Source organism: Plectrocnemia conspersa, unplaced genomic scaffold, assembly GCF_051122295.1.
Source record: "Plectrocnemia conspersa isolate PC_06_02 unplaced genomic scaffold, ASM5112229v1 ptg000014l, whole genome shotgun sequence".
NCBI lineage: Eukaryota > Metazoa > Arthropoda > Insecta > Trichoptera > Polycentropodidae > Plectrocnemia > Plectrocnemia conspersa.
The window spans coordinates 14,896,419-14,919,672 of record NW_028277178.1 but is presented as its reverse complement, the minus strand read 5'-3'; the positions used below and the strand labels follow the sequence as shown (position 1 = coordinate 14,919,672).

The following is a 23,254-nucleotide window of genomic DNA, read 5'->3' as shown; positions in this document are numbered from 1 at the left end:
CAGAAATTCGGCAAGAATCAAAGGCACATTTAAACTCTTCAATCGATAAAAGAAAGTGATTATAATGTTATACGGGAGTAATTGGCTATTGTCAGAAGGTTGTACAAGATTGAGTGCATCATTCATAATTATAATGTCAAAAAAATGATAAGAAGAACTTGGCATAACATGATTCACATGCTTCTTAATCCAGTAAATTTGGCGTATTTCGTAATTCCTAATGAATATAAAATGACGCACAAGAATGAACTGTTTTTGATATATGGCAATGTTAATGGTTTTAATCTTCATAACGCATTTAAATTTGCGGCTAAAGGTGCGCTCCATAAAATGGTTGCAGACAGCAAATTCAAAACAGTGCCATTGCTGTTTTACCAGTTGTATATAATACACAGAATTGCAAAAGAATACGTGATTCTGGTGGTATTCACTCTACTTCCTAAAAAACATGTGCTTCAAACTTATAAAGGAATTAAAAAATCTGGAGCCAAAAAAGAGCCTTTCAGAGTTAAGGCTGCTTTTTTAATTTTTCCTGATGTTTGTATACAAATATTTAAGTTAATGATCACAAAGTATTTAAAATATTTCTTAATTTATTTATTTAAATTAAATTAAGACCACCGTGACCTAACAGGTTACCCTAATGCGTCACGATGGTCGAAAACAACACATCGTATTATTTTAATACACAAAAATAATTGTAATCAAAATAATACAAGAAAGAAGCAAACAAAAAATAATAAAATTAAATGAAACAAACCGGATCAGCTCCTCATAGCTGACATTAAATATATCAATATGCAATGCCAGTGTATTAAGAAGCCGGATGGCGACAGCCATAGGTGAGTCGGAAAGCGCAGACATCTTAGCCCTAACGGGAATCAAAAGAGGACGTGATAAATGAATGTATTCTTAATTATTTTTCTCCGGTTAATTTCTATTTCTTAAATAAAATAATTGAATAAAAATAAAGCTGTTTACTTGAAAATTGCATATGTTGTAATTACCCATTTTTATTTCTGTTATTATTTACGTTTTTACCTATTGTTATTTATATTTTTTGACATTAGAATTATTTGGAATTTGGCCGATGACTGCTGCATTCAATCTTATACAACTGTATTGTATTGTAATCGCTTTATCTTATATTGATTGAAGAGTTTTAGCGGCTTTGATTCTTGCCGAATATCCGGAATGATTGTGTTCACCGATTTATTTTGTTATTATTTCATATTTCTTTAAAATGACAGTGAATCAAAGAAATTCTCCCTGCAAATATAAGCTTATTTTTGTTGAAGAGAGCCCTGATTGTAACATAATGCTTACTAGTATTCCAGTGCAGTCAGCTTTGTCAATTAACATTTGTTCATATTTTTAGCTGGACAAATTTATACAGATGGAATCAAATCTGAAAGATTTTTTTAATGTACAATGTAAGTATTAAATTACTATCAAGATTTTAATTAAAGAGTTACTATGCAAAACGTATTTTATTCATATCCATTCCTAGGTTCACATTACAATACATAAAGTACAATTATTTTGTATTAGCAATATCTCATTTTCATCAGAGGACATTTTGCAAACATCAAGAAGGATAAACGATTGAGGATGAAGATAAAATATATCCATGATCTACTGAATCCGAAACAAAATTAAGAAGATTCATCAGGCAGCACAACTCCAGAGCTGACACACAAAAGAAAAACTCCAGAGACAAAATTCCCTTTTAAAATATGGATGAGAACAAAAAATGGCGAGAAGTACTAGAATACAAATCTAAGAAATAAATTTGAGGTGAAGTTAGGATTAAGAAAAGACAATATCAGCAATACGTCACCTGAAAACCTTAAGGTATAAATAAACATATTAGAACCATTCCTGGCACATGCGAACAGTATTTGTATATTTGGCAGCAGTAGGAGATATTGAAGAAGCAATAATACTGCTGGAAAAAGAGGTAATGATTATTGAAAGAATTAATTCAAATAAAGCAAAATTTGGTGATGCCAAGAAGACAAAATCTTTTTGAGGTAATAAGAATTTTACGTGTATTATACACAAAGGGTGAAACAACTTGAGCCATATAGTCAAAAAAGGTGCCGAGAGTCTGTAGTTTAATAAGTAAAAATGAATAGTAGAAAATTAAAGGCATTATACATTAGGTAAAATAACCTGATTGGTAAGATATCCATTAGGATATATTGCCTGATGGCACTGGGTACTAAATCATAGATCCCAAAAGTTCATAAAATAAACGGATGGACTGCATAAGAGAGGATGCAAGATGAATAGGACCTGAAAAATGTAGTTAAAATGCAACAAGTAGAAAGTTTCTGAATGAAAAACTCAGGGACAATGAAGTTATCTGTATTTATATAGTAAGCTGCATAACATGAAAAGTTACAAGAAAACCTTTTTTTATGGCAAATATGATTGATTAATACACTCGGGTGAATAATTGGGAGACTATTGTTAAAATATCGATATAATATTCCAGCTAAATAGAATTGTTCTATAAAAAGCCTAGATATATAAGTAGTGCTCATTTGAATGAACCCAATGACTAATTGGAAGACATATATCGTAAATTAACTAGTTCTAACAATTAGTATTGCCCAAAGAAGCATTAGATCAATCCTTCCCCGATGACCTTAGTCATCAGGGAAGGTTCGAGGAATTAAAAGGATAGCATTAAGGAAAATGAAAATAAAATAATAAAGCAATCTTTATATTTAATGAATTTAATCACATATTGTTAATTTAAAACAATTTGAGACCAACACGCTACATAATTAGAAAATATTGTGAGAATACAAAAACCAATCATAAATTATATCTATGTACCTCATTTTTGAGGTTATTATTTATAACCTTAGACACTGACGCAACCGACGTAATAATTTCAAATAAAGTTGTCGAAATGAATTTCGAATATATTAAAAGTCCCGTGTCGACGCTTTATCGGATGTATGACTTATCATATTTAGCTATAAAGATCATCATCTCCGTCTTCTTCTTGAAACGTTGGCGCATCGGCTTCGCCCGAACCCGTACCTCCACCAGGCGCCGGCTGACCAGCTGGGAATCTGCAATAGTAAGTTAGAATATGATAACAATTCTCTTTGATAGAATCGTTCGATAGAATAGAATATACCGGAAGTTCGTTCCAAAGCCTCTCGACTGCTGCAATGTCTGTGCAAACATTTCATATTTGCGTATATCGTTGTCGGATACAGATCTCCTAGCAAACTTCATAGCTTCCTCGAAATGAGCTCTAGTAATTTCAGGAACGGGATCTTCTTCGTCCAGCTAAATATATAACGTTAACGTTATTATAATATTAAATAGATAACATACCATAAATATATTTTAACTGACATCCATAGCGGTAGTAGCCGTCGCTTGTTGACGTTGCATTTCTCTTTGGATTTCAGTTTCGATGGACTGCCTGATGGCTAGTTTACATGCCCGTTGGCAAACTTCAGTTAAATCTGCTCCACTGAAACCTTGCGTGACCTGAAATGAAATATTTATTTAATTTTGAATGACTCTCCTCTTTTATGGCCAACCTCATAACTTTCTCAATCAAGACTCGACATTCATATTTTTATTAACAAACTCGGAGATATCATACCAAACACAAAACATCAACATGATAGCGAGCATACCTTTGCAATATAATTCAGATCCACATCCTTTGCGACTGGAGATTTTCTTAAATTCGCCTTGAAGATGGCTTCGCGAGATTTTTCATCCGGAAGCGGAATGTAAATGAGTTGATCGAGACGACCAGGTCGCAAAATAGCTGGATCGATGATATCTGGTCTGTTAGTTGCACCTGTATATAAAATAAGAACATTACCATCGTTGATCCAATTTTTATAATACAATCGAAGGGGCAAGACTCACCGATAATAAATACGTTTTTCTTAGCTCCCATACCATCCATTTCTGTTAAGATTTGATTGATGACTCTGTCAGCGGCACCGCCGGCGTCACCGACTGAACCTCCACGAGATTTAGCTATAGAGTCCAGCTCATCAAAGAATAAGACACACGGAGAAGCGGAACGCGCCTGAATGAGTAAAATTAAGTCAGTACATGAGAAATGTAACGCTTTATATTTATTTTTATTATAAGTACCTTATCGAATATATCTCTAACGTTAGCTTCAGATTCACCGAACCACATAGTGAGTAGTTCAGGACCTTTGACTGATATGAAATTAGCCTGACATTCGTTTGCTATAGCTTTGGCTAACAAAGTTTTACCTATAAGTTGATAATATGAAATATGTTATTCTCGTAGTGATGAAAAAAAAATTGTCGTTGCAACGGAATACGAACCGCATCCTGGTGGTCCATAAAACAAGACTCCGCGAGACGGCTGCATACCAAACTTGAGGAATTTATCCGGATGTTCAACTGGGTATTGAACCAATTCTTGAAGTTCTTTCTTGACGTTCGCTAATCCTCCGATGTCAGACCAACTGACGTTTGGCACCTCTACGACGGTTTCGCGAAGAGCCGACGGCGACGACTTAGTCATAGCGTACTATGCGAAAGAAATTTGTAAGTATAATTCCAAAAACAAAATTTAAAACAAAGTATATTTCCAAAAATATTCACTCTAAAGTTATCCATAGACACGGCCAACGAATTGAGCACTTCGGCATCAATTTGATCGTCTTCCAAATCGATCAGATCCATTTTCTCGCGAATCTGTTGGAGAGCAGCCTCCGAGCACAACGAAGCTAAATCTGCTCCTACATGTCCGTGCGATTCGGCTGCAATCTAAGATTTAAAAACAATATTAAATAATATTCTATATATATATATATTATCAATTTAAATTATCTAAATTACCTGTTCGAGATCCACGTCTTCGGCCAATTTCATGTTTTTGGTGTGTATACGTAAGATTTCAAGGCGACCAATTGCATCCGGAATACCGATGTCGACTTCGCGATCGAATCTACCGAATCGGCGAAGAGCTCCATCGATCGAGTTCGGTCTGTTGGTAGCAGCCATCACGATGACGTGAGAAGATTTTTTCATGCCGTCCATAAGAGTGAGAAGCTGGCTGACTATGCGTCGTTCCACCTCACCGTGCGTCTTTTCTCTTTTAGGAGCGATCGCGTCGATTTCGTCAATGAAGATGATAGCCGGAGAGTTTTTATCGGCTTCTTCGAAAGCCTTGCGCAAATTAGACTCTGATTCGCCGGCAAGTTTGCTCATAATTTCGGGACCGTTGATCAAAAAGAAAAACGCTCCCGTTTCGTTAGCTACGGCTCGCGCTATGAGCGTCTTTCCGGTACCGGGAGGTCCGTAGAGCAAGATACCGCGCGGCGGCTTCACACCGATAGCTTTGAATAAAGACGGATGACGCAAAGGAAGCTCGACCATCTCCTTAATTTGCGCCAACTGCTTTCTGCAACCGCCGATGTCGTCATATCCTACAGCATTCAAGACCTCTTCTTCTTCCTAAAATTAAATTTTACATTAATATCAAAAGATTTATCAAATATAAAAACTTGCATACCTCTCGCTTGATAGGATTTCCTTCGCAATGAATGATCGTTTCAGGAGCAACGATGCAATAAGGCGCCGGATCAGTTTCTACAACTTTGAACTCGACAGCGCGCATACCTCCGCGGACGATAAACATATCGTCCTTATGGATTGGACGGTAAGCTTCCAAAAAGTACGGCTTCAAGTACACATCGAATAGATTACTAAAAGTTACAAAAAAAATTATATAAGTAAAAATAGATAAATTGCAGATTGATAGATTTCATTTTAAAATACTCACCCAGTCAAACCTTCGACGGAATCGTCGATCGGTAAGACATGAATTCTCTTGCCATATTTGACATCAGAGCACGGTGCGACGGCGACGACGTCGCTGAGGCGCACGCGTAAGTTGTTACGGACAGCTCTGTTCATACGGATCTTCTCATCGGGGCACGTCTCGTCGGATAAGACGATGCAAACGGTTTGTTTGCGTCTCTTTCCTTTCAAGATGACAGTGTCACCGCGGAAAAGTTGTAATTCGTCCATTTTAGCCTGAATTATATAAAAAGCTGTTGAATTTTCCTATATAAAAAAATGATTAAATGAGTGTAAACCTGAGAGAGAGCGACGACTGAATTGTCGTCATTGTGAGCTTCTTCAACAATGAGACGATTGGGACGGTCTTTGCGACGGAGAATTGCAGTAGATAAATCATCATGTCTGAAAAATGAAATATTGTAATGAAAATTTGGGTATTAAATTATGTTTAAAATACACGTGCATACAAATCGACACCTATCGAGTATTTGGTTAAACAAGTGTTTTTTGTTTATTCACAAAAGAAAGTATTTTTTAAATTGTGAATATATAACCAAAACTTTAAATAAATATTACAGAAGTCCACTGATAGAAATCGCAAAATCACTTAGCATTTCATCATCAGTCGAGTCATATGCTTTCAAAAGCAAATCACTTACCAAAAGTTATACATGTTTTTTTTTCAAGTTTAAATTTTCTTTAACTGATTAATTTTGTTTGTCTACCTAATATTAGTTATTCTTTAAATATTGTATTTAAAATAAGATGGGATAAATTTTAGGCAAACATTAGTAATATGATTATCTTTATTATGTCATTATTGGTAAAAGTAAAATAAATAGGATTTGACATTTTTAGAGAAAGAAATTGCATTTACTTAATGTAAAAAAAAGTTCAAGTTCTATTTGTTAAAAAACAGTAGTTAATGGACTCTTTGCATGTTGTAATTTTGGATATATTTCATAATTGACTAGTAGCTACTGGTCAATTATGAAATACACAATTGGAAATATAGATATTGACAAAAATTTTCTATAACTTTCCTCAAATGACATTTGTCATATTGTGGTCACGAAAACCGAAAATGCAGATTTATTACTTTTTATATTGTATTAAAATTAAAATAAATATAATTTATTCAAGTACATAGTTAAAATAAAACGTGGCTAACGAACTTGGCAAATTCATTTAAATGGTAATGTTTGTTAGAAAATGTAAGAAAAACGTTTAATGGAATAAGTCAGTTTATCCTTATATAAAATATAAACGCATAAATAAAAATCCAGTAAAATAGTGCATATATAACTAGGGATGCTTGTTGTAAATACGTTTGTTTAAATCTATGTACCTCAAAAATTAAAATGTTGGAATAACTAAGAAACGATTCGCTTTATTTGAATGCACATAAACATCTAAATAACTCTGTGCGCTTCATAGGTTATTAACGATGAGTGTGCATTTCGTTTTTCATTTGGGCCAATAGTTGAAATTTTGCGACCATTAAATTTGATTATATAAAAAGCTTATTTTCATGATGGTGTGCGGGGTTTCATTTTTTTTCATCGATACATTTGACATCGATCACAAAGGACACATCATTGCGAAAAAACAACACGGATGACTCGGAGATTTTGTTCTGGAACGATAAAGGGATCCGCGTACGTCCGGTATGGCGATGCGTTCATCGTGTCGAACGTGTGTAATTTTCGTTCAAATTCTAAAATGGACGTGGGGTCGATGGATATAATGCGGCGATGGCCGATGGCCGATGGTCGGTCGCTCGGGCGTCGTTTGCGGATCCAAGTCGACGTCGCGATCAAAGAAAGACTCACCCTGATCCCTCGGCCATGGCTGCGACGAGGAGAGCGAAAGAGGAGAACGCGAGCGGTTACTCGGCGACGACGGGGCGTGTGCACGCCGGACGATCCGCGACTCCGCTAGCGCCGTGACGTTGCCGGTTTCAGTTTGACCCAAGTTAAGTCCCGAGCGAGCCGCCTTTCCGGCCAGCTACTCGCCAAAACTGTCTAATCATTATTAACAAATTTACTAATTTTATATTAAAACCAATATTTTATATTTATTAATTATTAATACATACGAGTTAAATATACTAAAATATTATTTTAATTGCCATTCTTTCAGATAATATAAATTAAAGGTATTTCAAACAAAATAGGATGCCCGGGTCAATTATATTTCTGATCACAATAAAGCTATGTATAGGAAAATAGACAATTGTAATACTTATACAGTAATTAATTAAATTAAAAACTCAATTATAAAAAATATTCGTTAACTTTTCGCGCTCTAACACTAGAAAATTCACTCATTATTCCTTTTAGGTTTAGCATCATAAGTGCGCTGAGTCACTTTTGACACATTTTTAGTCAGAATCTAACTTCTTAATATTTTTCACAACACGAATACATTTTTACTTTAAGGCATATAAATATAATGCGAAGTTCTTATATTCTTTCTGGCTTAGGTAGGTGAGATGCTTTCAGAATTAATGTCTTAAACTTGCCTCATGCCATTTCAAAAAAACCTAACCAGCCTAAACAAAAATTAATATTGAAAATGGAAAAAAAAAATATAGAAAAGTATCAATAATTTTGCTTAGTTTTGTAGAGGGCTTATTTATATAGGAATTTATTTAATTATGGCCAAAACTTGGCGGCACTCTGGTAACACTGGCGTGACGGACACTCTTCTCTTAGCGACTCTGGTGGGTTGTTACGCCGGTGCGGCCCCGGCGCCACTGTTCACTCTGCATATAAATATTCAATATGTAATTTCAAATCGTTAAATTAAATACTACTGCAGTGGCTCAGTCTGTGTCTAGTTGCCACCCGTCCCCAAAGTTCTATCGGCATATATTCTATTCTATCGGCATATATATCGGTCTTAAGCTTTTTCTCTTTTCATAGAGAGCATAATATTTATGTAACTGTTTTAAGAAGAATAGTGCTGAGCGTACTGCATAAATGGAAAAAGGTTGATTATGAATTGTTTATACTGTGTTTGTTTATTTTGTTATGGCCAAAATTTGGCGGCAGTTGGGTAACACTGGCGTGACGGTTTTTTCTCTCGACTGCCCCGTTCCATTATATAAACACCATGTAACTTTTTATATACTTACATAAAACTCTACTGCAGCGGCTCAATCTGTGTCTAATTGCCACCCGTCGCCAAAATTTGGAAGACTTTTTTAGGAAGTGCTTTTAAAGAGCAGCGAAACATATCTGGAGCATATCTGGGAGTACTTATATACATTATATTCATTATATACATTCGCATTTGTTAAATCCGCGTCAAAGTAGGAAAGAGAATATAGCCGAAGCTAAACAAAGCTAAACTTAAAAGTTTTTTTTAACAAATATTATTATTCATATTTTTTCAATTAGGTTCTCTCGCTCATTTTTCGAGTAGGACTTATGTTATAAACATCATGAAAAATCACATTTTAGCCTATCTGCGAAGTAGGCCATGTTTTCGGGGAAACACTAAATCAGAATAAAGACTTGCATTTTTGTTTTTTACTAGCAAATGAAGATACTAAACTAAAATCAGTGTTATGAAGCATGTTGCTATTCATTTCACTATTAGCACAAAGCTGAGTAATAGAGATTGAGTACGCCGTGGAGCGACATCTAAAAATTCTAATCGGTAAATATTTGCGAATGACGATGCACAAACTTTAATTGCAATCCAAATCATTTTGAAATATATTATATAAAAAAAAAGTATTAGTAATGTTTGTTCAATAACCTAAAAATGTGAATTGATTACGAAGGGGAGGGGGAGGAAGGGAATATTCAATAAAATTGGTACATTTGTAAACGGACATGCGATTACATAGCTGGCAATACACCATAGCGCGCAACTTCACCAAATGTTTCGGCAGCCGGCACAACAACTACACGTGTTGTATTTTTTATTACACAATAATAATGTAACTTAGAACTAAATAAATGTGTACAAGCTGTCGCTGTCGGCACTGACCTAATTGAACGATTTTGCACCAATTTATTTTTCTCTGTGTGTATTCGCGATATGGAGAGGTATGGCAACATTGCGTATTAACTGGAACAATGTACTTCAACTCTCACAATCAATATAGTAATCACAATGATCATAATAATTATTGCCTCTCGACTGCGAATTATAAGAGAGTAGTGGAGTCGTAAAAAATATGGTTAAATCTGTTTTAATTAATATTAAAAAATAAAATAAAGTGTTTTTAACTTTATTTTTATATTTTTTAGAATATATATTTATTCAATATCTTTTTTTATGAAGACCGATTATTTTAATTTTAAAATGATATCATTGTTTAAGTGTCATTTGCACTATTTATTACAATTAACATTTAAATAATAATTTGAATGATTTCGGGGACTTAAAGCCGAATGAGTGTGATTTTGCAGCCAAAATAGATGCCGGAAAAGTTGGTAACAGTTTATTGTTCTTAGGTATTTTTTATTACAGAGAAACAGTGGCAAACTGTATATCGTAGACTGAGCGCTGCCGAAGGAGCGATGTCTTTTGGACGATCCGCGTGGATGCAGGTCTTTCTCGGTTTGTTCGAATGTTTGATCCTCTGAGATGAGCTCGTCTGCCTATCTACCGTCTGCCGATGTGAAAAAGTGTCAGATCTTTTATAGTTTTGATTCGAGACAGCTATGACGTATCACATATGCGGATGTTAACGAGAAAATTGCATCGCTTGATTATTCAACCAACGAAATATGTTCTTGCCTTGAAGTGAAACTGATAAGTGTAACTTTCGAAGGTTGTTAATGCAAGAATATACACATCCTTTACTAACATTTTTTTTGTGATTACCAGCGCTTAACAGGTTGTCTGTGTAATCTTTAACTATTACATAATTGCGGTATTGAGTATTCTCTTCCTAAAAAACGAGTTGTTATTCCTTTTTCATAATATTTGAAATGGTCGTTTAAATGACCTCAGCGTTAACGGCGCAGCTCGTCGGACCTTACACAGTAAAAATACGATCTATAAAAATAATATTTATATAGTAATATTCTATAGAGTGGTAATAAAACACAGAAATTCTTTCATTCATTTAATGCAGGATTTTTTCACTAATATATTTTTTTATAACAGCAATGAGCACTTTTGGTAAAATATCAATAGTTTTTATTTATAACTGTGCATACATTATGTACCCGTTAGGCGTTTTCATCAAATTATCTCGTTTTCATACTTGGTACGCCAAATTTAAATGGAAAGCCTTATGTTTAAAATAAAAGCAAATAATTGCATCTAAATCTTTATTAAAATAGCATTTCTAATTAATAAATAAAAAAATATCAAATTTGCAACCTTCATCTATGAGAGAAAACCTAAGTATATATATTTGTATACGCACATATTTTAATGAGATTCAATTTAAAATTATATCGATTATTTTTTATTCTGAATTAAAATATTATTCATGTTGTAATAATTCGCGATATAAAAACTATTGTAGTTAATTATTTAGCTGCAATAATATGAAATAAAAATCAAGTTTCATTACAAAATTTTCACCATTAACAATTTTTATTATATTATATGTACTTATATAAATATATATTTAGGTCTTAGAAGATTTCAAAACAATAAATAAATGAAAAAAATCAATAACAATTAGTGTTTTCTAAACGGGTACAGGATCTAAACTGTGATAGCACAGACATATCACAAATAATTCAATGGAATTTATAACATGTCAAGGCAAAAGTTTGAAACCCTACGACTTAGAGTAAAGTATACAGTGTAAATATATATATTTAAATACAAAACAATTGATAACATTTATGTCGGTACATTATAACAATAAAATGATCATTTTTATATCATAAATATCAGAGTACCAATGTTGTTCGAAGGTACTGAAGCCATATACAAAGTGATAGTGGACAGTAATCATCATATATTTAATTTAGCGCGTACGTTTGTTTGCAATATCGCAGTTTTTCATTAAAATTATTCATAAATGTGATTTTTTATATAATCATAAACTACCATTTCATAATTAACAAAGCATAAGTTTTTATGATACACTTTTTTCAGTCTAATCTATGTTCAATTCATGTATTTGAATGGCAAGATTTCACTAAAAAGTATATTCAAATTCCCTAATAAATTTTCGTATCCTTTAGCATTAGCAAGGTATTAAAATAAATTAATAACAACTTTTATAACGTCTGTCATCGAACTTATTAAAAAAAATATTTCGTAATTTGGCAAAATCATACATAATAATAAATTGACATACATTTTTATATAATAAAAAAATATCAGGGCTTTGAATCTAAAATTATTTAAATTGATGTATTAATTATATTTACTTAAAACGATAGTTATGAAAAGAATATATTATTACAAATAAATAATTAAAATCTATAATAACAATAAATTTATAATACATTGATTATATTTCTTGTGAAATTAATTAATATTGCTTTTATTTCTTTACGGGCATATGAAGTCTTTTTGATTATTTGTGTTGTGATATATCACATTCCGATACGTAAAGCTTTATGTAAATAAAAATTTAAGTTACACTGAGCCCTGTCAAATTATGCCCTACTTAGTCACGTCGATACCTCTATAGAAGGCAGAGTCTTTAATGCTACTGTAATTTACTACCTAATATTTACACCATATTAAAAATTTACAAAATAAAATACACATAAAATTGAACAGAATCAATTCTAAAAATAAGTGTACAAATTAAATATCATATTCGTTTATAATTTAGCACTATCAATTGTGCTTCAAATTTTAATAATTGTGATAGGTGACACTAATACAGAATGGTCTTACTGTATGTCAGTGTTGTGCAGTTTTTTTTAATATTTGTATATATACATATATATGTATGTTTTATATATATCCATTTTTTAAATTATCTTTCCCTTTCTTACTAGCATTCATCTCATTCACATAGACTTGTACGCTTACTCTCATACAGAAAAATATACATACACATTATATATGAATGCATTTTGTAAATATATGTACTATATATATACTACCATACATATATTTGTGTATATACATTCATGATAAGTGTATTGAATAACAGTAATTGTAGGAAACGTTCTGCGAAAATAGATTAGTCGAGAATAAAGTTCAACAAGTTGGTGCGGGAGACTCAAACTGACGGGCAGCTATCAACAGTCACCTTTCCAAATATATATTTTCTATAAAATATATTAAACGTATCAAAAAACAAGTTTTGTATTATCACAAGTGTATAGATTCACGCTAGGAATTCACTCTGTTTTCAATAATTCAACTGTCAACGTTGATGGCAGCAAAATCAATCCCGTTTGTGACGTTATTATCAATCTCCAATGCGTATTAGGCCTAGAGATATTTTAATATATATTTTTTAGAGATCCGTATGCTATAACTGAATCTAATAGATTTGCTCACAGTGAGCGATTTTTCAAGCCATTTATACACTCACACAGAGCTTCACATTTTTTTATAATACTTTTTTTCTTGAGCACCTAAGTTTTTTAAAGCTAATATTGTTTTTGTATGTATATCTAAATATTGCACGATATCTAGCTTTTTTTAAGTATGATAATAATTGATTCAGTATGATAGTTGATATATGAACGTGGACAAGACCACCACAAGACAACGAGGAGAATGAGTTTGGCCGATCGAGACGCCATTATGATATTATAAGAGCACCAAAAACACTAATGATGCGAGTGTCGTCATTGCTGGAAAGCGGCGTCTGATTTGTGAAAGAATCCTCTCGCTAACGGCTGCGGTTCGTGTTCTGCTGCTACGTTGTTGTCCGACTTGGGTCTCGGAAGGCGCTGCCCGAGAAAAGCTGCCGCCTGCAAGGGTCTAAGTGCCAATCCGAGACACGGCGGTCCTCTATCCGGGGAGCGAGAAGCGTGCTCCGCTTCTTGCGATAATGCCACTACCACCGCGTTTATACTGCCGGTGTCTTCTTCCGATCGATGCGCGACCAAGTTTGGATTTTTACCTATCTTATTTAGCCTCTCGGCAGCTACGCTCTCCATTGTGCGTCGCATTAAAGGATATTGATCTAATACAGCGTTAAAATGGTCCACTGATAACGAAAATAAATTGCAGTACGTCTCAGCTCTAACGGACGCCACGCGCCTTGCATTGGTCAATAAGCAAATCTCGCCGAAGTAAGAACCGTCCGAAAGGCTCGTTGCGACTTCTCCATTCGCCATCACGATGTCTACGATACCTTCTTGAATAAAATACATCTTCGAACCGATTGTACCTTCTTTAATAATAATATCACCTGAAACACATAAAACATAACATTAAAACACAATACAAATACAATGCTTAATTGCGAGCAACCTGTGACGATTTTTTAACTTCATAACTAAGTAATTTTTGCTGTTCTTGATAATTTGTATGTAAATTTTATGCTTTAAAAGTAGCCAAAATATTTCTGATTATATTAAAGACGAAGACTATATACAGTACTGCGCAAAATTATTAGTCATCCCTGCTGATCTGTATTCTTTCTTTATTTAAGGGCTCACAAGATCATAAATTTTCACGCTGCATGGATAATTGTATCATTATAATTTTTTTTGGAAATGATAATAAATAAGTCTTATTTAGAATATAAATAAAACAAAATAGTCCTCCCTTCTTTATATTGTATCTAAATAGAGGAATTGTATGTATGTATCTATGAAAAATAATATGCATGCCGATGGCACAGCACGTGTGCCATGTTTTCGATAACAGTTACTGTCCGTTGATACAACCCTTGTGCCACATTTTCGTTGAGGATTATGTCTATGTCACAATCCATTTCTCGCTTGTTTTTTTGTTTAGAATGCAAGGATCCTCAACTTTTTAACAAAAATACTGTTTTTTGCAAATATTTTAAAATAATTTGTAAAACATGTTGCAGCCATTTAGCAAAGTTTAACCATATTTATTTATTTTTTAGATTAAATTAAGACTATCGTGGCCTAACAGGTTACCCCAATGCGCCACGATGGTCGAAAACAAATTTTAAATTTATAAAACATAAAAAAACGTATATATATACATAAATATAACAATACCTAAACATTAAAAAAATTATAAAATATCAAAATTAAATGATACAAACTGGATCAGATCCTCGTAGCTAACATTAAATAAGTCAATATGTAATGTCAGCGTATTAAGGAGCCGGATGGCCACAGCTATAGGTGAGTCGGCAAGTGCGGATGTCTTAGCCCTAACAGCCATCAAAAGAGGTCTCGATTGTGATTCTCGAAAATGTTCCGGAACCCAAAACTGGAATTCCTCGAGAATAGCTGGATTGTCGACAACACCTTTTAGTAATTTGAAAAAAATGCTTAGCGACATACAGCTTTCTGCGAGAACTCAGCGAATCATATCCCAACGCTCCTAAAAGAAAGGCGCTGGGATATAAGTACGGATAATAACCAAATGTTGTTTTGTAAAGGTATCTTAAATACCTTTTTTGAATTTTTTTCACTAAAAGGGAATATTTGGCTATTCGGGGATTCCAAATTATAGATCCCAATTCAAGAATGCTACAAACTAAGGTGTCATAGAGGATGCGAATAACTGACGGATCGTCAAAGTAAAAGGCATTCCTCATAACAAAGCCGAGCATCTTGGAAGATTTATCACAGACGTCGTGTATTTGTAGAGAGAACTTCCATTTGCTCTCGAAAGTGGAAGTTTCTCTAGTCAAAATGTTACCACCGAGATGGTAGAAATAAGCTGATGGCGAACGGGATCGAGAAAATGACACAGTATGGCACTTTCCGACACTAAAGGACAGACGGTTAATGGAAGGCCATCTCCACAGAGAGTCTAAATCATTTTGTAGAGAGGAGTCCACAACAGATCGAATGCATTTATATAATTTTAAATTATCTGCGTACAGAAGAAAACTTGAATTTTTAATTGCTGTATTTATGTCATTAATAAATAACACAAAAAGCAGAGTTCCCAGATTGGATCCTTGAGGAACCCCCGAAGGAGTAAAATATTCTTCTGACAATCGTCCACCATAGGTTACAAACTGTCTACGATTGCTTAAATAACTCGAGAATAACCGAGTTAAATTATCTGAGCAACCGAGGTTCGACAATTTTTTTGATAATAACCTATGACAAACTTTGTCAAAGGCTTTCTCAAAATCTGTATACACGACGTCTACTTGAATTCCCGCATCGAGAGAAGTTGTCACCGTTTTGGTGAACGACAGAAGATTAGTAACAGTGGAACGGGCAGGACGAAACCCGTGCTGTTGGTCTAACAAAATTTGCCGAAAGTGATTATAGAGATATTTATGAATAATTATTTCAAATAATTTAGCAGGAGCTGACAGCACTGCGATTGGTCTATAATTCTTTATATATAATTTGTCACCCTTTTTATGAATAGGGGTGACTTTTGTGCATTTCCATAGATCAGGAAATGATGATGTTTTGAGAATCAGATCATAAATACATTTTAGAGGAGCAGCGAGACTGACTTGGCAACCCTTCAAAATAAAATCGGGAATTAAATCAGGTCCAGAAGAACGCCCTGTCATTAATTTATTAAATCCGTATTTAAGATCTGAGTGCTCAGTTTCTTTGATGGTCAGTACTGAAGCCCAAGAACATGAAGAAGGAAGCGACTGAGCAGAAGGCGAAAAAGATTCCTCGAAAACATATAAGTATATAAAAAAAAACTAGTTTAGTTGTTATACTAAAAAAAATTAAATAAAATCATATATATGGTAGATATATTTCGTAAAATTCTATTTCGACTTTTTGGTTTTTATTATATTAATCTGACACTCGAATATTTTTTGAGAACTGTACATATATTTTATATATTATATTATACATCATTTATGATCTTTAAAAAAATTAAAATACACGTAATAGTGTTGCTGAAACACATTAGATACTATTAGTGAATATAAGAATTAACACTACGTGCGCTTACAGTCTATTTATTTTCAACAGTCAGTGCACAAAAACATCGTCCAACGAGTAATTAAAACGGGCTCTTCAATTTCTGCCCTGTGATTACTTGAACAGAGCGGTATTGGTTTGTTGTAATCGAGATACGGTTTTTGAGATTAAAACCGTACGCTATATTTATGGCTATATGTATTATTTATTTTAATATTTGTTTTTCTTTATATTTTATTAATTTAAAAAATGTGTTTTTATTCAGCTATGTTTCTAGCGAACATGCATATGTATTTATCTACTGACTCTTGAAAAAAGATTGGTATATTATAGTTTAAAAAAAAAATTAATACGGGCGATTTAGTATAAAATTTACTGAATCGGCTCAGGCCATTTTACAAGAAAGATTATTTATCAAGAAAATAGCAGATTTATCCCTGCGCAGTTATATGTAAACAAATTTAAAAAATACTTTTTAAATTAAAATAAAATATTGACGATAATTTTTTGACCATCGAATTATATTTCAATGATTTTTATGCATTGCTCTGTCGTAGTTTTTTCTCTAATAATTTTAAAATTAACAAATATATATAAAACGGTGTTATTTAAAAAAATAATAAGTGATTTTTGAACCACTCTGTATAATGAGAACATATATTAGTTTAGGTCAAAATTTATCGATTTCTGTATAGGCTAACTTATAATATAATTATTGTTATGAATTAGTTTCACAGATATAATATTACGATAAAGTAACTGTGGGTCTGGAATTCTATTATGAAGCAAGTTTACGAAATTATGAAATTCATTTAAACTTGAAAACTGTCGCAAGTCGTGCGCATACTACCAATACTTAGTGTACGTACCTGGCTGGAATACTTCGTATCTTAATTTCGTAACTACGTCCGATACAAAGTTTGAATCCGCATTAGCAAAAAATGGCACTGAAGCAACTAAAGATCTACAGTTATAGTTTATGACGTCTTCTCGCAATTTTTCACTCAGCTCTCCTAATATGAGTTCTTCGTCGAAGAATTTCCCTTGGTAGCGATGTTCGAAATACTCAGTAATGCGCTGTCTCATCTCTCTCGGCAGTTTCCTATATGCCATATATTCTTCGACTTGTTTCACCTATGCGTAATTAAATAAATACAATGGTTAATACATGGTTCTTGAATATAAATTATTTGAGTCATACCTTTTCTCGATATTGCCTTCTAGACGAATCTAAACTTTGGATGAGATTGGTGGCGTGACCGAGGAAGAGAGCATAGCACGTCGCTCCTGATATCATTGATAACATAGTAAGCCACATATCTGTCAACGATTGAGGCGGAAATCTTCCGTAACCGATGCATAACATATGCGACATTGCTTTAAAAAGAGCCCATGAGTATTGTTCTAACCAAAATGCTTCCTGAAACACAAAAAAAATCTATTATAAATACACATCCTCTCATAAGCAATTACTGAAGTTTTAGTATGTTGTAGTCTACAGCATGTAATAAAATATTTTTAATGTCAGCAACGGTGGTTCAAAGTTAAAACCGCATGGAACTCTAGAAGAGAAGAAAAATCACTTAATTTGAATAAATAAAGTTATCAGAAAATCTAAAGTTAAAGAGTTTTTACAGCAAAGTATAATAATAAACATTGAAATGTTGGTGACTGCTGTTCGTGAAAGACAAAAATCTTCTTTTAATATATTTAATATTTTTGATATACATTGTTCAGTAAATTCATTTTGATGTTATAAAATATGGAATATACTATCACTACTATTCTGAAAACCATTTATAAAATTATATTGATCTTTCAGTCATATGGCATGAAGCGTTGAATATTAAAGGCGAGTTTTGCTTCAAGATTATTTATTTTCTTATATGCCTTTTTAGATATAATCTTAAGTTAATGTTCAAGATAATAAATAATATCATATTATTGAGTTTGCCCTTAATATTCTGAAAAACTTATAGCAAATTTATTTTTAATTAAAATTGTATAGATATTATTTTATAATTTATATAATTAATTTTTAATCATACCTGTAATTCATTAATAGCAACCCAGGAGTTGGACGGAAACCCCTGTAACATAGGCACCAAGAACTGTAGGCAGCCAGACCAATGTCCGATCAGGAGCATCATACAAATAAGGTTGAAGATTCGCATAAACACGGATGCCATGTTGAGAAACTGTAAAATCAAAGTCGTCGATTAGTGTCGATGCCGAAATAGAATCACTCTTCACGACATAAATCTGCAGTTCCAGACGATCTGTTGTTGATGTTTGTTGTTCAGGAACTTCTACAGTCTGCAGTGAGCTAAAGATTTTTTAAATTCAAGTAAAAGCACCAGACTGTTTTGTTAAAATCCGAAGCGACAGAAGAAGGAAGCTAAAAAGTAGACTTAACTAAATATTTTAGAATTTATATTTTTTAGTTATTTTTTCATATGTCATTTTAAAGTCCTACCTACGTATAATATAATATAATAAAATTTTGTTAAAACATTGATATAAAATAAGCCTTTTCTGTACTAAAACAAGAAATATTAGACGTCACAGTCTACAAACTATTGAATATTCAAATATTTGAATTCTTAATAATGAAAATAAATTAGCACGAAAACGAGGCATGGCTCTACTGCGTCAAGAATATTTATTGAATATGTATCGAGAGAGATTCTAAATATTATTAATATAATTGTACATTAGAAACATACTATTTCTTCTATAAAAAAAATAACATTAACTTCCACCAACATACTATATTATATAATACATACATACGTACCCAAAATAACTACATATTCAATATCTTTTCTCGAGTGCAAAATGAAATTTAATTGGCTAAGAAAAATGCGAATTATAATTAACCGTGAAATTTTGAAAAAAATTGATGAGATGTAAAGCCATTCTGTAATATAATTTTGAATTATAATAATCAAAATTGCATGCCGACTTATTGATTAATTGTACTCATTTTGTGATGTTTCATAATAACATTAACTTAAACTATACTATTGATTTGCCGTTGCGGCAAAAATTATCAAGTGTATCGAAATAAGACAATACAATGAAGAGCTCAAATGACAATTTGCTTGATGTGGTGAGAATGAAGGCGATCATCATGGGAGAGAGGTTACAGCGGTGACTTGGTGTATTTTTATTTATTAATTTTCATTTTTATCGTGGCGTGTATTACGCATGCAGAGCCGAGAAGAAAAAAGAAAGAAGCGAAAGCAAAGAAGCAAAGTCTAGCGTGTGGTGGGCTGCGGGAGGAAGCAAGAGGCTGGGCCCGGTCTGTGGAGCCGTTTCGCAAGCGAGCTCATGCTGCGAGCTCATGCTGCCCGCGCGCCGGGTTACCTTGAAAATCAGATTGCTTTTGGTGTATCCCTTCTTTTTGCTCGCTTGATCGGAGCTGAGGCGCCCCCTCCTTTCTGTGCGCTTTTTTTGGAGATTCTGCAAGATCTAGAAAACAAGCGAGAAACACAAGATAGTAGAAAGAGCAAAGCATGGTATAGTGCCTCTCGGGCGGCTGCCAATAGAGGGTTTTCATTCATGTTCATGCTAGACAGTTAATATCAGCCTTTGAGGCTTTCCTTACGATCGTTAAATCGCACTCGCCATTCGAAGGCGAAGCGATACTCAAATCTATCCGAAAATAAAATAATTATTTGTGTAGGAAAGTCAAGATGAAGAAAGAATCAAAAGAACAGTCTGAGAGGGCTTTTCTGGGTCTTATGGCTGGGTCAACATAAGAGTTTTACTTCGTTTGCAGAAGAAGCATTGCATCAAAGCGTGACATTTGTTTATTTATAAACCACAAATAACAACACTCACACTTATGAGGAAGTTCGTAAACGTACATCAATGTGCACTATTCTAGAATATAACAATTAAATATAAACAACCAAACACATCTATATGTTTAAAATAAAACTTGTCATGCTTGGTATTGAGATTTATGTTGTTGAGATGTTTTTTATTATTATTTTTAATTTAAAATATATCTCAACTCTAAAATGCATAACATAAACTTGCAATCATATTTATGAATATAATTTACAAGCAATGATTGTGATTGTTTTTGAATCTAATGCTTATATAATACTCCATATTTTGATCGACGTTATAATGATGTATTGTATGCATCCATATATAGCAAATAAATGCAATAGCTTCGATAATAAGTATCCTTAGAAATATTGTAGCTTACAAATCAGATAAGTATTAACCGAATTTCTCTGAAAGTAAAAAAAATAATTTATTATACAAACATATAATTTTATTTTATTTTACAGAGTAGGGCACTAATATTGCTACAGATTAATTATATATATATCTCCCTCGTTTTTTTAATTACATTTTATGTAATATTTTTTATCATTAAAATATATGTTTATGTAGTTTTAATAACGTATGCTTTTAACCCGTTTTTATTGTATGGTTTAGATATCTGCATCTTGTTTACAACAATTTCATATATAAAAGTCAGGAGCAGAGAATGGTAATCGCGGCATTTTTAATCAATTTATAATATAATTTTAGTTCATAAGTAAACATTAACATCGATTCTAATTGAAGACCTCTTAATAACTAGCAATGTTTCATTTTTATTATTTTAATATTATTAAAAATAGTTCAACTTTATTTTTCAAAGCTTTAACGATTTTGCTCCCGAAAAGAATTACATAGATTTTAATTTATAAAAAAATATTTAATTTGTGTTAAATATGTTTTAAAACATTTTTTAATGGAGTTATGATTTTTTATTTTTATAAATGGCCGCCATTTTGAAATGGGATGCCGAATCAAGTTTGCAAGTGTACTTATGTAGGTTAGATATTTATGAGACAAACTTTTTAAAAGTTTTATGGAAATTCACTCTACGAGAGTTAATGTGTATAAATCATTCCCTTAACCCTTTGAGTAGTGAGTTAATTTAAACTCATATATTAATTTGTTAGTAAACACCCGGGAATGAGTTAATTTTACGTATTTTTCCATAATTATTTTGTTGTTATTTATTTATTATTATTTATATTGCATTTATAGTAAATTTTGTATTAATGTGTTTTAATAATTTATTTTAACACTATTTTGATATTAAATTTTGTTAATAAATTTTATAAATTTTTCGGCTTTTGTTGATTTTTTTGTATTAATTCAGAGGCTCTCAATATTTTTTTTATAAAATTAATATAATATATTTTTTGTTAATTTATTGGTATTATTTGCTATAAAAATCATTTACATTAAATTAAATTTAAATAAATGTTTTTCATTTATATTTATTCAGTTTCAAAACAGTGAAAGATCGACCGCCGTACATGTACGGCGATACCGCTCAAAGGGTTAAAAATGTGTATCAAGCAGTGATGAATTTTGAAACAATATTTAATCTAATAAGCAATATTTAATCTAAAAAACAGTATGCCCACTGTTTTATTTTTTATAATATGTCAATTATCTACATATAAAACAGGTAATAAATAATATTTTTACAATTACGAGATAAAATAAAATAATATTTTTTGCTCCTGCTTTTTATCTATGATTTTGTTTCATAGAAGAACTTTGTTGTTAATTACGACACATACGTTTGATTATAGATTTATACTGATTGGTATAAGATATCTGAAGAAATGAGCCTTAACTTGTTCTAAGCACTAAAAGTCGTGTTTTTAAATTGAGTTATAAGAGTTGTATTGATCTAGTAATAAATAACATATTCACTTAGTTTTTCATAACCTAAAATTATCTGCAAGCTAAAAGTATATAGATTCATGATCCATTTTTATAAAATTTGTTTACATTATTATATTTTTTCGCAACATATACATTTCACTAACGCAAGCTAAAATTATAGACTTATTCTATATGTACCGATATTTAGATTAGATATTAAAAATATGTATAATTATTAAATAATATTGGTAAATAAATTGGTATTGAGATATTTTTATATATATATATATATTTTGTAGTAATGTAGCAATATTCGTGCATCACCCATTATTACTAAATAAATCAAGTCTAATTGGTGGCAAATATTCTATATGACTTTTATTTCATTAATACTGATGTGATACTGTTTATATGTTTATATATACAACTAGCGATTCATATAAATTTAAATTTTGCCTTCTATTACAAAACATATTTTAGAGCAAAATAGATAAAGCTGCAATATTTCTCAAGATATATTAAACATCGGTGCATTTTTTAATCATCTTGTATAAATACATAAACACACATACACTTATACACATTTATTGAAGCATGTATATATTTTCATGTATAATCGAATATGAGTGAGTGTATGTTTCAACATTTTCATGCGAATGTAGTATATGTATGGCAAAGTATCTGTAATAATAATAATAATAATTATATCCAACTAAGTGTCATTCCATGAAGTACCATGATTATTATAATAATAAATATATA

General features: G+C 32.1%; 2 protein-coding genes across 9 annotated transcripts in view; both read right to left on the bottom strand.

Annotated features, from left to right (window-relative positions):
- Nucleotides 1-2,728: 2,728 nt before the first annotated feature.
- TER94 (Transitional endoplasmic reticulum ATPase TER94) lies at nucleotides 2,729-7,773 on the bottom strand. Its single transcript, XM_088203442.1, has 13 exons — nucleotides 7,667-7,773; nucleotides 6,131-6,236; nucleotides 5,815-6,068; nucleotides 5,545-5,737; nucleotides 4,869-5,486; nucleotides 4,632-4,796; nucleotides 4,350-4,557; nucleotides 4,147-4,274; nucleotides 3,913-4,078; nucleotides 3,672-3,841; nucleotides 3,382-3,519; nucleotides 3,158-3,312; nucleotides 2,729-3,089 (listed from the first exon to the last, which is right to left on the bottom strand). The coding sequence occupies exons 1-13, from the start codon at nucleotides 7,681-7,683 to the stop codon at nucleotides 2,987-2,989; spliced, it is 2,421 nt and encodes an 806-aa protein (XP_088059568.1). The 5' UTR covers nucleotides 7,684-7,773; the 3' UTR covers nucleotides 2,729-2,986.
- A 4,991-nt stretch (nucleotides 7,774-12,764) lies between these two features.
- Nucleotides 12,765-23,254, bottom strand: part of Ih (hyperpolarization activated cyclic nucleotide gated potassium channel Ih) — a 92,360-nt gene continuing 81,870 nt past the window's right edge. For 4 of the 8 annotated variants that reach the window (XM_088203287.1, XM_088203290.1, XM_088203288.1 and 1 more), the window contains 5 exons: nucleotides 20,168-20,272; nucleotides 18,847-18,996; nucleotides 18,000-18,218; nucleotides 17,668-17,932; nucleotides 12,765-14,148 (listed from right to left, as the gene is read on the bottom strand). In XM_088203287.1, coding sequence (XP_088059413.1) covers nucleotides 13,580-14,148; nucleotides 17,668-17,932; nucleotides 18,000-18,218; nucleotides 18,847-18,996; nucleotides 20,168-20,272 — 1,308 coding nt within the window. In that variant the 3' untranslated portion in view covers nucleotides 12,765-13,579. The remainder of the gene's footprint in view (nucleotides 14,149-17,667; nucleotides 17,933-17,999; nucleotides 18,219-18,846; nucleotides 18,997-20,167; nucleotides 20,273-23,254) is intronic. The other 4 variants (XM_088203292.1, XM_088203294.1, XM_088203293.1 and 1 more) reach the window with 1 other exon arrangement.